General features: G+C 41.5%; 1 protein-coding gene across 1 annotated transcript in view; it reads right to left on the bottom strand.

Moving 5' to 3' along the window:
• RAB15 (RAB15, member RAS oncogene family) overlaps positions 1–15,335 on the bottom strand; it is a 47,275-nt gene extending 31,940 nt beyond the window's left edge. Inside the window, exons 1-2 of the mRNA XM_075282846.1 lie at positions 14,947–15,335; positions 3,268–3,328 (exon numbers count right to left, since the gene is read on the bottom strand). Coding sequence (XP_075138947.1) covers positions 3,268–3,328; positions 14,947–15,070 — 185 coding nt within the window. The 5' untranslated portion in view covers positions 15,071–15,335. The remainder of the gene's footprint in view (positions 1–3,267; positions 3,329–14,946) is intronic.

Here is a 15,335-nt window from a genome sequence, read left to right as displayed (position 1 = left end):
CCTGGCAGAAGCTCTTCTGCCGCCGGCCAGCCGGCTGCAGTTCCTATCCAAAGCATCGCACTTGAGAGAGCGGTCGCGCCAGCTCCCTCCTCCTTCCACCAGCATGGCGGCACCTGCCTGGACCCCTCGTACCGGGACATTGTAGAGCATCTCCGCTGTAACACTTACAGCGGAGATGTCCTAGCTCCCCATGCCTGCAATCTCTAAAAGTTACGGTGGAGGTGTCGGTTGGTATGGTGACCACTCTGAAGCAGAGCGGCGCCATTATAGTTACATACCCGGCATTCGGACCCGGCATACAAACACCGGGGCGGGTGCCGGGCCGCAGCATCACAGGAGCGTAGCGATGCTGTTAATTTCAAACTACAGAGGTACTTACGGTACTTCTGCTAGCGGGCCCGGAGCACAGATACACGTCGGGTGCAGGCCTGAGCTTACGTAGCCACGTCACCCAGTGTGTGATGGAGTGGGAGGGGGGGGGGACTGTATTCCGGGCCTGCTAGCAGAAGTACAGGAAGCCCCCAGACAGCGGACCCACAGGGGTAGCTAAAAGGGGCGCATGACTGTAAAGAGGTTTAGAGCTAGTAAGGTCAGGTTAAGGTAAAAGGGTTAGTTTGAGGGCAGAGGGTTGGGCTAAGTCACTGTTTATGTAAATAATAATACACAACTGGGGGATCATTCTGGAGCTAGAGATAGAAGAGTAAAGTTGTCCCGCCCGCCCTCCCTTTGATTTTGTTGTCACGGTGGCGTTGAAAGGAGGGGTCTCTGGAGGTCTTATGGGTAGTTAAATCAGTAGTGGGGGTGGACGGCCAAGGGGGGTCATCCACACCCAATTAGTAATTTGGGAAATGAGATGCTGGTTGGTGAACCAGAATAGTGGGTATGTCCTGCGGTCAGGGTACTCAGGATGGAGGTACTCTCCGATTCTGGTGCCCCTGGGCCAGGTGCTAAACGGCTAGGGGTAAATATCAGAGGGGAGGAACGTGACATGGTATTGGTCCCTTCAGGGACCCCTCCTTCTAGTTAATTAGCAGTTTCAGAAAGGGACATTGTTTTATGAATGGGGAGGATGGTATATTGTTTTGGTTACATGGTTGAATATGTTTGATCAAAATGTAAAATTAATAAATGCTGCTGTGGCCTTTTCTTCCAGCCTGGTGTCCGTGCATTATTGAAGTATCCTGAATAGGTAACAATAGGGGGTGGGGGGAGGTTGGGGGTTAGGTACACAGCTCTTATAGCCTGTTTTACTAGTCATGTAAGTACTTCTGCAGTTTGAAATGAGCAGCATCACTACACTCCTGCTATGAGCGTGCCGATGCTGCGGCCCGACACCCGTCCCGTTGTCTGTATGCCAGGTCCGGATGCTGGGTTTGTAACTATGATATTGCTGAATTACCGTAATGACCCGAGTATAAGCCGAGGCGGACTTTTTCAGCACAAAAACTGTGCTGAAAATCTCGGCTTATACTTGAGTATATACGGTAACTCTCAGACATATGCAGGGAAAGAGAACGTATGAGAAAAACATATCTGATGAAAAAATGTATAAAGTAAGTCTTTAGCAATTTTATATTAATACAGGATTACCATGTCCTATGAGGAGCGGCTAAAAGAACTGGGATTGTTTAGTTTGCAGAAGAGAAGGCTGAGGGGAGATTTAATAGCAGTCTACAAATATCTGAAAGGTAGTCACAGTGCAGAGGGATCTACCCTATTCTCATTAGCACAAGGAAGTACAAGAAGCAATGGGATGAAACTAAAGGGAAAGAGATACAGATTAGACATTAGGAAAAACTTTCTGACAGTGAGGGTAGTGAGAGTGGAATAGGCTGCCACGGGAGGTGGTGGGCGCTCCATCAATGGAAATCTTCAAGCGGAATCTGGATAAACATATAGCTGGGATGATTTAGGAAGACCTGCACTCGCAGGGGGTTGGACCCGATGGCCCTTGAGGTCCCTTCCAACTCTACCAAAAAAGTAAAAAAAAAGTAAAAAAAAAGTAAAATAAATGGGTGTATATAAATTCAGTATCGCCAAAAAATATTTCAAGTGAACACTGCACTGAACTGCATGAATAAAAATGGCGCAATTGTTTAATTTAATTAACTAGTAACAATCAGGGGTCTAATATTATTATATGGGGTCTGGATATGTGTAACTGTGCCCTTTTATAATTTCCTGGCCCCTTAAAAAGGCCACTTCCACTTTTGCCATCTCCATGTTAAGAGCTCCAGACATGCCTGGACTGGATATGGCATCTTCCATACACCGGTCTACCATTCTGTTGCTTACAAAGTTGTCTGAAGAAGGCACACACGCACTCAACTTCTTTGGTGAACTACTGCAAGTAACAGCAGGTACTCGGACACAAGTAGGAATTAACATTTGTTTGAGTATAGGCAAAAGTTTAGCAGGGTGCAGTTCTATTTTTCTTCATTGGAAACAGTTGACAGTGTTGGAGTCTTATGGGAAAAAAAAAAAAAAAAAGCTTAGCAGAGCTCATTGAGATATCCCCCCCCCCATTTATCAGATAATACAATGGTTAAATGGAGCACCCTAGTGATATTTTTTTGTTCTATCATTATATAGCTATTCCCCCAGCATAGTGTCTGATCAGCAGCTGAAGAGAAGCAGGAGTGTGACAGACTGGCGACGAAGGGTAATGAGTACAGGGTTAAGAGATTTGTTTTTGTTGTAGTGTAGACTGCACTTCAAGGGGTCTATTCACACAGCCATATTTCTGGTACATGTGCTGTCCATTTGTACAACAGACTATAGCAGATCCACAGTAGTGCATGCTATAAGTTATCTGTATCGGTATCTGACCCATGAGCAGTATGCTTAATTTTCCAGCAAACTACACCAAAATGGCGCTCAGGCATGCGCAGTACTGACCTGAATAGAGCGGCACTGCGCATGCCTGAGATTTGAACTACAAGAGCGTGATCTGGGCAGCAGAATATCCGGGGAGGAGGAGGGCAGTGGAGGGGTGTGAGGAAAGTTATGACTTGGGGGAAGGGTGCTTGGAGGCCCTGGGGAACTCCCAGGGTGCTCAGTGGGGTTCATTAGTGCAAATGATTATAGCAATTTATAATGAAACAGCGAGGTCTCTTGAAAATGTAAAGACAGCTTTTTAAAGGCTATACAGGCATGTGTTTAGTTAAAAATCTGTTTTCCCCATAAGAGACTCCCTTTAATGTTACAACAGATCATCCAATCAACTCCAAGTTGATGACATGGCAATCCAATTATGATGTAGCTTACCAGATCTGTATCCGCACTTTGATGCCATCAACATCTATGGTCTTCATCTTAAAATCAACTCCTGAAATAAATAAAACCAGCCGGGTTACAGGTGTCAGCCAACCCATCATCAGAAATGAAGCCATTAATGCAAACTACATAGCAATATCTGAACGTTGCACATTATATAGTACGCACGTTACAAGAGGAAAACATGGTAATATAACATAGAGGATGACAGTAAGTATTGTATAGTAATAGTCAAAAGGGATTAAGAACACAGCGCAGCCGCTTGTATAAGTGTTATAATGTGCAATCTTCAGCGCGCCTTCCCACTCACCAATAAACACAACAGGAAAATATTATTTCATAGGCCATTAAGTATGATCTGTCTCAGAGGAACAGCTAGATTTAAGAATGATGTATGTTTCATTCTTATTCTGGTCTTACAACTCTATCAGTCAGTACGGGTTCTTTTACTGAACTGTCCGCAGTGTTGAACTAAAAGGTAGCCCAGGGTCCATGGGGCGCACGTCTGTGATCTATAGGTAGATCCAGGCTGTCTGTGACTCACCAGTGAGATGAAGCATCAGTCATCTATACAGAGAGCTACCTGCAGATATAGGGGCCAAGCTATAACACAGCTACTATTTGGTGGTCTAAAGCCGGGTTCACACAGGGGTTTTATGGACCGGATTGTGATGCGGAGGCCGCCTCAGAATCCATTCCAAAAAAATGGCTAGCCACGAATGAATGCCGATGTAGTGCATATAGTGCCCCGGCATCCAGTCGCGGCATTCTGCTCCGGATTAGGCCTAAATGAATGCGCCTAGTTAGGAGGGAGATGTCGCACTGTGGACGTCCATGGCTGATTCACTTGTGGAATCCACCTTAAGAAAGGACATATTGCGTCTTTTTTCCACGAGCGGGAACAAACCATTTGCGCCATACATATTAGATCTTCGTGGCAGCCAAGGAAAGACTTTAGCCTGCCAAAAGATTGGACGCGTTAGATTTTTTGTCTGGCTAAAAATATCAGTTTTGGTCCAAATCAGCTGCTTTTGACTTAGCCATCTTTTATAATTATTCTATTATCCACAGCAGCTAAACCTTCCTTGCTTAGCGAATGGTCCATATGAACAATCCCATTACCACGCGGCCACGATCTAATATGTATGGCCAGTGTACAAGAGTGAACCTGTACCTGGACCCCAGTGGCTGTTATCCAAGAGACCATACTAGCATGAGAATGCCCAGGAGAATGTGCAAGGGCAAAAGGAAGTCACCTTGGTTGAGCAAGTTATTCCGAGGGAGGGATAACATTACAAAAATGGGATTCATTTTTACGCTGTTGCCATTTTTTGTCCTTTGGATTACGGGTTAGTGGAAGAAGACAGTAGAGGCTAATGGGTACTCCCATGAAGTTCTTTTTGACACCCAACTCAGTCTTATCTGTTTCCTCATGATGTTACAAATACTAGCACCACAGAATGCACATGCCAAAGCAAATCCAAAAGCACAAGTTCCAGGGTTTGTTATTTTTTCCTATACATTACAAATATTTTACAAAGTGGAACCCTATGTGTGTACCTGCAGTATGCGGAGTGCCATGCGTCCTCATTTTTGTGGCACCAAGCATGGCCCTATAACATTGATGATGTAAAGTATTTATAATGAAACAAAAGACGCCTTCCACTGTATAATGGATGGAGTCCTTAGTCATACCCCAAAAGAGTGCACAGTACGAAACCTGAAATCTAAGGTATTACTATACAAATATGTGTTATGCCCCAAGACATTTCTCTAACAAGGTGAGCTATTTGCTTCCATTAATATCAGTGATATAGAGGAATCCTGACAAAGGAGCATCAAGACCTTTCAGCATTAATAAGAATATACAATTATCGACGTCAGAAGGCTCCCGGCTGTCCTTGAAGTGCTTCCAGCAGGATCTAGCCAGCACAATAGGGATTTGGCTTAGCTGCTTCAAACAGAAATACACTGGAGTATAGAAAAAGCTCACATAACATTACAAAGACGCTAGAGTCTATAGAAATGAACCAAAGAACATTTATAGAAAATTATATGAAAGTCACGAGAAATATTATACTAAAGTCTGTTGTATGAGCAGTTACATCTCACTTGTGCCCACCTTTATTCATAGGTTGTCCTCATCGTTATACAAGTCCATTTATTAATGTATTTTTGTAATTGGTTTATTTATATTGAGTAATAAAAAGTAATTTATGTAGGGATTTTTATATTGTTACTAATTTTACCAATGTTTAGAATGTATTTGCTTTTTGCCTACACAGTCTACCCCCTACCAGTCCACAATCCCATCCATCTGTTGTATATGTGACACAACTCATTACATGTTGCTTTATTAATGAATATAAGGTTAAAAGGTAACTGGTACAAATATCGTGTAACCCATTCACACAGCCATTTTATATTCTTACATTATCTCGCCTTCCAAAAGCCATAACCAATTATTTTTTCTGTTCAAAGGGCCAAATGGGGGGTTGTTTTTTTGCAGGACAAATTGTAGTTCATAATGGTGCTGTTTAATATACTGTAAAGTACACTGGGAAGCTGGAAGCACAAATTAGAATAGGGTGGAATTAGAAAAAAAAAATGGAACAGAGTAAGGCCTTGTTCACATCTGCGTTTTGGTAATCCGTTCAGGGGAGTCCGCATGGGGACCCCGCCGAATGAACTACCAAACACATTTGCAAGTGGTGTGAAGTGAAAGCACACAAATCCCTATAGACTATAATGGGGCCTGTGTGCTTCCCACAGAGAACATGTGGACAGGAAAGTATTTCACAATCTACTTTCTTGTCCACATGATTCATGCGGACAATGTGCGGCAATCACATGGACCCTATATTAGTCTATGGGGATCTGTGTGCTTTCACTTCACACCGCTTGTGAATGCATTCGGTAGTCCATTCGGGGGGGGGGGGGGGGGTGTTTAGTCCCATGCGGACTCCCTGAACGGATTGCCAAACGCAAGGGTAATTTTCTTATGGGTTTTGTTCAATGTGTGATAAAAATAACACATTCATAGCAATACCAAATTTATATTGTTTTTGTTATGTTTTAATACCTTAACAAAAATCAAAATATTTGAAAAAAAAAAGAGAAAAATTTAAGTTAGTACATTCTGACACCTGTAACTTTTTTATATTTACACATGTATGTTTTTGCGAGGCAGGATATACCGTATATACTTGAGTATAAGCCGAATTTTTCAGCACAGTTTTTGTGCTGAAAAAGCCCGCCTCGGCTTATACTCGAGTCAAGCAAAATCTGCAGTGCTCCTGTTCCGTCGGGAAGGGGTTAATAGGAGCACTGCAGATACCCTATATTCAGCCAGACTGAATTCCAAGTGGGGGGGAAAAAACTCAGTCCTCAAGCTCAGGGAAGGGGCAGACAGACAACCAAAACACCCCCTCCCCTTCCCCAGCACCCAGCAACTATTCCACCCAAAAACTCCGACCATTTTCATTTTTGATATTTTCCAGTAGCTGCTGCATTTCCCCCCTAGGCTTATACTCGAGTCAATAAGTTTTCCCAGTTTTTTGTGGTAAAATTAGGGGCCTCGGCTTATATTCGGACCGGCTTATACACGAGTATATACGGTACTTTTTACTTATACTGTACTGGGTATTGGTTGATGTTTTGATCACACATTAATTTTTTGCCCATCTGTATTTAAAGAATTGGGGCTAGCAGATGCATCCAATGACTTATTTTTGTTAGTGTTTCTTTATTGAGTATCTGCTGACATATTTCCCCATTATCTCATTTTTTTTTTTATTACATACACAAATACTTTTTATAAAGACATCTTAAAAAAAACTAATGAAAATTTTTCACATTAAAAAATACAGCGTAGGGTTTAGCTAAAATACACCAAACACACAAACACTTCCAGCAGGACTGAACCTACTTTGTCACATCAGTTTTCACAATAAAATGCACTGACATCAATATAAAAATAATCGCATTGTATACTTCACACATTTATTTTACACGTATTAAAATGCACTTTGGGAAATCAAAGACATTTGCTTGTACACGATCACACAAAAAGTGTGAATTTCAATGACATCGTTCCGAGATTGTAAAGTACAAACTGGAGTATAACCATGCTCTTAAAGTGGTAACGCATCAATCTGCGGCATACTTAGGCACATTGTACAGTTTTACAGTTTCCTGGAGTGTCTCAATTGCAGGTAGAGGTTACTTGTAGTCCCCTGTGTAAAATGGGGTGTTGTGCACCTATGGGTGTATCGGCTGGTTTTGCCAAAGGTGTTGCCACCAATGTTCCATACCAATAACAGTGTCATGTAATAGGAGCAGAAACATACCTTTATGTCCACAAACCGATGAAGTAATGCAGAGATAATCCTCTTTTTATGGATATACAAATCGGCCTACAAGTGCACTTGCAGTGGGCCTGACTTGCCAGATTACCTACACGCAGCTGCAAGTACTTTACCTCTCCTCTTGAATCGTAGCCCAATGATACTCCTGTCAATGACATTTTCAGCCTCTGTCTGCACCACAGTGGTCTTTTAGCAAAAATCCCAAATCAGACCCCGCTCCTGTTGTACATTCAGGATTATTTGATATCTATAAAAAGAGGATGATCTCTGCAGTGCGCCATTTGTTTGTGGCCACAAAGGTATGTTTCTGCTCCTATTAAAGGCCCCTACCAGTGGTGTAATGATCGTGGTCACAGGGAATGCGACTGCGACCAACCGGAGGGGTTCAGGGCCCATGGCGAGCTGGAAATGGCTGGACCACCATGACAGTATTGTTAATGGAATGGGGCCTGACTGAATTCTTCGCCTAACACTTACAGATTCCTAGAACGCCCTTCTTCAAGCCAGAGCACAGCCATAAGACAATAGAGAGGGCATCATGGTGGCTCAGAGACTGGCACTGTTCCTTCACGAAGCAAGGGTCCTGGTTTGAATCTAACTAAGGACGATATCTACATGGAGATGTGTGTTTTCCTTGGGTTTGCTGGGTTTTCCTCTAGGTTCTTCAGTTTCCTTCCCCTCCCCAAAAACATATTGATGATTTATTTTAGTTATTAGAATATCGGTACCAATAGTGACAGGTGTCGTGGGCAATTGGATGTGGACCCACTGTGCTAAGTCACCAGTTTTACTTTGGGACACTCTTAAGGGCATTATCTAAGGAACCTTTCCATATGGAGATCTTGACTTTGCTATGGGAAGACTTCTAGGTGACCACCCTTCCGGGTGTTATTATTGATGGCTGGTGGGGACCAGAGAGGCATTAGCAGGGGCGTAACTAGCAGGGACAGTAGGGGGCCCAGCAGCAGTGATACCACTGCCGATTTTTTTTTTTAATAGGCCATTATCTGATGGAATAACTCCAGCAGGTAATGGGCCTATTTACGGTACTTACCGATCCTGGTTCCTGCTCACGGCCGCCTGCCCTTTCACTTCCATGGAAGCGACTGTGAGCAGGAGCCAGAATCGGTAAGGCCACAGACCTGCGAACCCCTCAAACACCGCCATCATAAGGAAGCAAGCAGTATTATTTAGATATTATAACGTAGCTGTCATTTGGTTACTGTATGTTGGTATGCTTTGAACACTGTATGGCAGTATTTACTTAAGAAGTAGTGCAGTACTTATTTACAGTATAAAACTCAGAGGACATGAAGGGTCCTCTTTAAAGGGAAGCTGACAAGTCGATTTGGGACACTAAACCATCCATAGGCCCTTATAAACTCTGCTGCTGTACTCCTCTCGCTAGCGCAGTTCTTCAATTAAGTCAAAAGTGTACCTTGGCTTCAGTGGCCATGCCCCATACTTCCTGCACTTGCACAGTGAAGTCGGGGTGTGCATCTCCAGCTGCAATGAAGAACAGTGCAGGTGTCCCAGAGAACAGTTCGGACCCTTCGCTAAACAAGTGTAAAGGTTTTATTTTATTTTTAATGCAACCGCATATTGCATTAAAACACCGCGATTTGGGATACTAAACCAAAGGTCTATAAGGAACTGTGCCTGGTTTAGTGTCCCAAATTGACCCAACAGATTCCCTTTAAGCTAGGTTTTTCCATGCTGTGTGCTAAGAATTTTCCTAATACATTCCATTGTAAATCAATATATTAGTTTTGTTCCTGCATTAGGCAATGAACCTGACTAGCACCTTGTATATAAGAATATAGGCAGTCCGTCAGGTACACAGCATAGCCCCAATCGCCTTTAACTTACTGCTATTCTTAGATTTGCTGCTAAAGACATTTTCTGCTGTGATGTACAATTCAAGATGGAAACAATAAAGTGATCTTAACACTTATAGCTCTATATTCTTATTGAACATCTTTATGTACGAGCAGAGCATTAAGTTCTACTTAGTAAATGTCACCGTGATTTGCTGTTGAGAATGCAATGCCTGTAATGAAGAGTTATTAGAGAAAGTCTTTGTCATGCTTCCTATGATTCATGTTACGAAGCACAAGATAATACTTATATTTTATGGTAATAACACCCGGCAACGAGAGCTTGTCATGTCATAGCTTGACATCCGAGACTCCATTTACAAAATCTGTAATGGTTACATTTGGCATTTTCTTTCTGCAAACCTAATTCACAAGCATCATTATTGATTATGGGGTTTAGTGTCCTCTCTAGGTGTGTGAATATGCTGACGGAAAGAGCATTTATGTTGTATTTTATGAGTTTTTATTTGGTAGGTTAAGCAATAGCTATGGTGCTATAAAACATGCAAGCTTAAACGGTATCTAACTTTTCAGACAACTCAGTCTCATTTCATAAATTTCATGCGAGTCTGGATCAAAATATAATGTACTTTAATTATAAAGGTGCTTAAAATACCTCTCTAAAGTTCCTGCCACTAGGTGTCTCCCTTTAAATTTACAGTTTCTTTTTTTGTTACTAAGGAAGTCTGTCCGTAAATACATTCCATTTTGTCTTGCTTATCCCAGTGACTGGCATGGCCACTACACAGTGTACAGAGCTGTCTGCTTCTGGATCCATATACAGTGCATTTCTCACTGCAGCAACTGCTGATATCAGCCCATAGGTGGGCGGGCTGGTGTTAGAGCCCCACCGATCTGAAATCAATGATCTAGCCTAAGGATGGCCATGTAGGTCTTAATCTCAACAAACCTTTAGCGTCTAGGATTCATTTTACAGATTATAAACTTGTATATTTTCTTAGACACCTCCTATGAGCCAAAGGTTATTTGTATATTACTTGTGCTCAGACATCATGATGCGGTAGGAGAGTATTGTACATTTGTAATGGCAGGGAGGAGGAGTGGGTTACCATTGGCATTACCATTCCAATAGGATAATACCATTCCCATAGGATAATACCATTGGCAGTCTTAACCCACACCAAATAGCATGCACCTCCTGTGCTTATATAAATTGTGAGAATCTGGTTCAGCTCTAGAGATATTGTATGATATAAGACTTGCTGTTACAGTCATAGCTGCGATGAACTGAATTGCTCCCATGCAGCCATCAATGATAATATAACTATGTTTCTGTGGTGATCAATAAGTCATCTTGAACAAAAGGAATTATTTCCTACTATGAAGCAAATAATAGCAAGTAATAGCCTCCTAGGGTATGTTGTACCTTCCTCTGCATCACTATAGAACTTGATGGATTTGAGCCTCTCTTTAGAATAACAAGACAGTGTCATAGTATTAAAGGGGTTGTACAGGATTTAGGATTTTAATAACTGATTGGAGGCTACCAGCACCCATACTCTACACAATACAGGTTTGGAAGCAGTTGACTCGTTTCTCTGTATAGTGGCCAGATGCTAGTACTGCAGCTCGGCTGCCTTTGACTTCAATGGAATGTGTATAGTATGGGTGTCCATAGTGTCTCCTTACAACCCATAGGTACAGTACGGGGATAAGCTGTAGACCCCACCCACATATCAGTTCAGGATAGGCCATTAAAAAACTAAGCCCTTGTTAACCCCTTTAAGCCACATACTAGATAATACACTTATAAACTGGCCAAACATTATATTAAAACATCATATATGCTGCAGATCCCCCAGAAGATCATCTAACCCTGCAAAAGCTGAAGCCAAAGCACAATACAGAAGCTATGAAATTCAGAAGTTATGCTGACATCATCTGCCGGACATATTCACATTGGCAGCGGATGGAAACAATAGATCCACCCTGCCAGCTCATATAATCACCTGTTGTGGTGACCTCATCCCTGCTCACCAGAGCTCTCAAACCAATGCATTCAGTGCTTTATATTAGTCTAGAGCCCATTCAGAGACTATAGTGTGCTTATAGATCATAAGCTACCCAGGCAACCAAGGCCGTGTTAGGCCTAGTTTGTTGCACACGTCAGCTGCATTGATGTAAATGGTTTTGTTTTGGTGGCATACATCATATAGATTTCTACAAGCTCCATTCAGACGATTTGGGCAGTCATCTAAATTTCTGGAACAAAGTTGTCCCTATGTCCCTTTTACAAACCTTACTCAGATCAGAAAATTTGCAGACGTTTTTACAAAAAGCTTAACATATATATGTTAAGCTTTTTGTAAAAACGTCTGCAAATTTTCTGATCTGAGTAAGGTTTGTAAAAGACCATGCACAGTCAATGTCGGAAGATATAGGAAAGGGAAAATTTGGGATAAAACCTCAAAGTTGTATGAAGTTAATTGGTGCCCACTGGCTTTATATGGAGACTTCCAAGATGTTGTTGGTCAGATTCTAGAGAACAACATCCATGTAAGATTCTCTTTCACGCAGAAATACTTCGGTAATGAACTTTTGTTCCTTTTCCTTTGAAGATATCAATCAAGTCAAGAATGAGGAACAACTATCCTTTAAAAAAAAAATTCCTAAAGTGTCATTACTTCAATGTCATGGAATCAGGAAGGGGTGAATATTGTCAACCCATGGGGGGGAGGGGAAGGGATTTATTATTATTATTTATTATGCTTACTTATATAGCGCCATCATATTCCACAGCGCTTTACAGATATTGTCAGTCACTGTCCCCTATCAGTATGTCTTTGGTGTGTGGGAGGAAATCCACGCAAACACAGGGAGAACATACAAACTCCTTGCAGATGTTGCCCTTGGCAGGATTTGAACCTAGGACTCCAGCGCTGCAAGGCTCCAGTGCTAACCACTGAGCCACCGTGCTGCCCTATGGATTCATATAGTGACATACAATTGGCAAAAGTCACTTTCTTGTACCAAATGTTCTCCACAAGCCCTGATCCACACCCAGCTCGCCACATTGTAGGACTGCGATCGAGGCAGGGCTGGAAAGATTTGGCCCAACCCATTCACTATAACTCATGCCAATTTTGTTCCTAAGTGGTGTAGATATAAGAAGAGGCCGTACGCTCTTCATAAATCTCAGTCCCTGCACCCGTCAGGCCCTTTAGTAAGACCAGCAAACAATATACCAGTCTTAACAATTCTGGCTCATGGAGTTATATAGTGTTCTTATGTATGGTATAGTATGTATGGGCTAGAAACCATAGTAGTCAAGAGGAGATGTTGTATGTGACGGACATGTAGTCTGATATGTGCCCATGCACACAGTTGCTATTTCATCCCTTTTAGTGTGAATACATCTTTACCAACCACACTAATTGATGACTTGCTGTAACATGGCTTACTAATCCCATACCGTCTTGCTATAGCACACACAGTAATGAAGACCTCTCATGCTCAGACACATCATGACAGCATTTGGCTAAGTAATGACTCTTGTAAAAGATCATCGAGTTCTCCGAGACGTAACTCACATTTCCACCACTACTTTAAGTCATCAGGTTTTTTAGCAGACAAAAAGACATGTTTTGCTATAAAACCCAGTTGAGGAGAAGACAGAGTGTTCCTATAGAAAAATAGTGAAGAGATATTTACTTGTCAACTGCTACTTCTTCCTATGTACAGGGGACTTGGTCTGGAAGGCCTGGATCAGAGTCTAAAGAACTCCCCAATAAGTGACTGTAATGGGATTTTTTTTATGAATATTCAATTTACTATTAGTGAATTAATATAATAGTAAATATCACAATTTTGTTTTCCTTTTTTCTTAATGTTTTTTTATATTCAGTGATGGAAACGCTTACTATTTTCAGTGAGCAGCATTAATCTGTGGGGTGTATGGCAAGTATTCAATTCTTCTACACTGCCTCCACTGGGAAAGTGAAGCATTACATCTTACCCATTGAAAATAACAAACGCGTATAAGACATAGACATGCTGCATCCTCTAGAGTAAGAGATACTCTTTGTAGCCATCTGCTTTGGCTAATAGAAGAAGGTCGTGGATGGTGAGCTGGGCATTGGAAAACAGGTTTCCTATCCTAACCACGGCTTACTTGTCAATGTAACACACCTCTACATAGTGGTTCTATTGGACTGCAGACAGTTTACCATAGAAAGAGAATTTGTAATATATATATATATATATATATATATGTATGTATAAAACAGATGGGTCCTGCTGTTAATGAGAGAGATTCCTACGGTAACATACAGGAATTGTCCGGGGAGTTTAGATTCACTTGCCTGATCTGGAGGACTCAATGAAGGGACAAATCCCCGAGTCCATCCACAAAAGTCTGGCAGTTCAGGTAAGTAAATGGAAACTCCCCAGACAACCACTTTAAACCATAAATAATCTGGGCTCTTAAAGGGGTTGTTTAGCCCTGTGATTTTTTTTTTTTTTTTTTACCAAAAAGCTTCCAATGGTGTAAAATAAACTGTTTGAGTAATACTCACCTTACCAATCCCTTCCTGCCCCTGTGCCACCTCTGGACCCCTCACCCATGATATTTCAACATGGACATATAATGGCTATAACAGTGACCTCAGTGGTGTCCGTTGTAGTGGTCACATGTCTTTGTCCATGTCCAGACCAGTGGACCAGACCCCGGAAGAAGCAGTAAGGAATCAGTAAGGTAAGCATTACTCAATTTATTTTACACCATTGTAATATATTGGTAAATCTTCAAGGGTCTGGACAAGCCCTTTAAGGGCACAGTGTATGATGTCATGGAGAAGGAATTCCAGGCACAGACAGTAGTAGATCAATAACAAGGTCTCAGCTTCTTACATAAACAATTAGGTGAATTACAATGCAATTGTTGATCAGTCTGGAACCAAACACACCTTTCCATTAGGTTTACATATCGAGATTATTTTCTCCCAATAAAACTAAAGTTAATCATTTATTTTAGGGGTGGTCCATATATAAAATACTAATATGATAATGATTATTACACCAAAGATCATGCTCATTGTAGCAAATATAACATGCTATTTTCCCCAATGGAGACTACAGTAACACTTACTGTAAAATTTTAAACATCACCTTTAGCAAACGGTAACCTTACAATATACAGGCGCGCAGGCAGTATATATAGAATTCATAATTCATTATTATTTTGCAATAATCAATAAACTCATTACAGAAAGTCGTCATGACATACATGGGCATGCATATACATATAGATACAGTGTATATAAGATCACACAACAATGAGGAGTCTAGTGTGTAATAACTAGAAGGGTATATTTACTAGATATTACAATGAATACACATATAACATGAATATTATCTTCTCTACCGTTAACATCTGGTGCATCCATAAAGACAAAATAACATCTTACCTATAGTTGAGATATGGGAAGGATGAAATTCATTGTCTGTGAATCTGCAGAGCAAACATGTTTTTCCAACCCCAGAGTCTCCAATGAGAAGTAATCTGAATAGAACATCATATTGTTTGGCCATTGTGTGTCTGCTAGCAGCCTGTGCACATAGACAGTGAGTAGCAGGGAAGGGAGGAGGCTGGAGTCAATCAGGAGGCTCCCTGCTCTCCATCCATAGCTGCTGTTGCTGCTGATGCTTCTTCTTAAAGGGATTATCCTTGGAGCCTCTCCTTAAATCTTAATGAGAAGCAGGATGTGGATGATTTGATTCCTGCTTCTCCGAGCCTTTAAAAATAATACACAGAGCCTGGTGTGAAATCCACAGATGGTAGATCTCTTATCAAAAT

Source organism: Leptodactylus fuscus, chromosome 7, assembly GCF_031893055.1.
Source record: "Leptodactylus fuscus isolate aLepFus1 chromosome 7, aLepFus1.hap2, whole genome shotgun sequence".
Classification (NCBI taxonomy): Eukaryota; Metazoa; Chordata; class Amphibia; order Anura; family Leptodactylidae; genus Leptodactylus; species Leptodactylus fuscus.
Note: the sequence above shows the minus strand (reverse complement) of the source record. Positions and strands in the feature narration are given on the sequence as shown.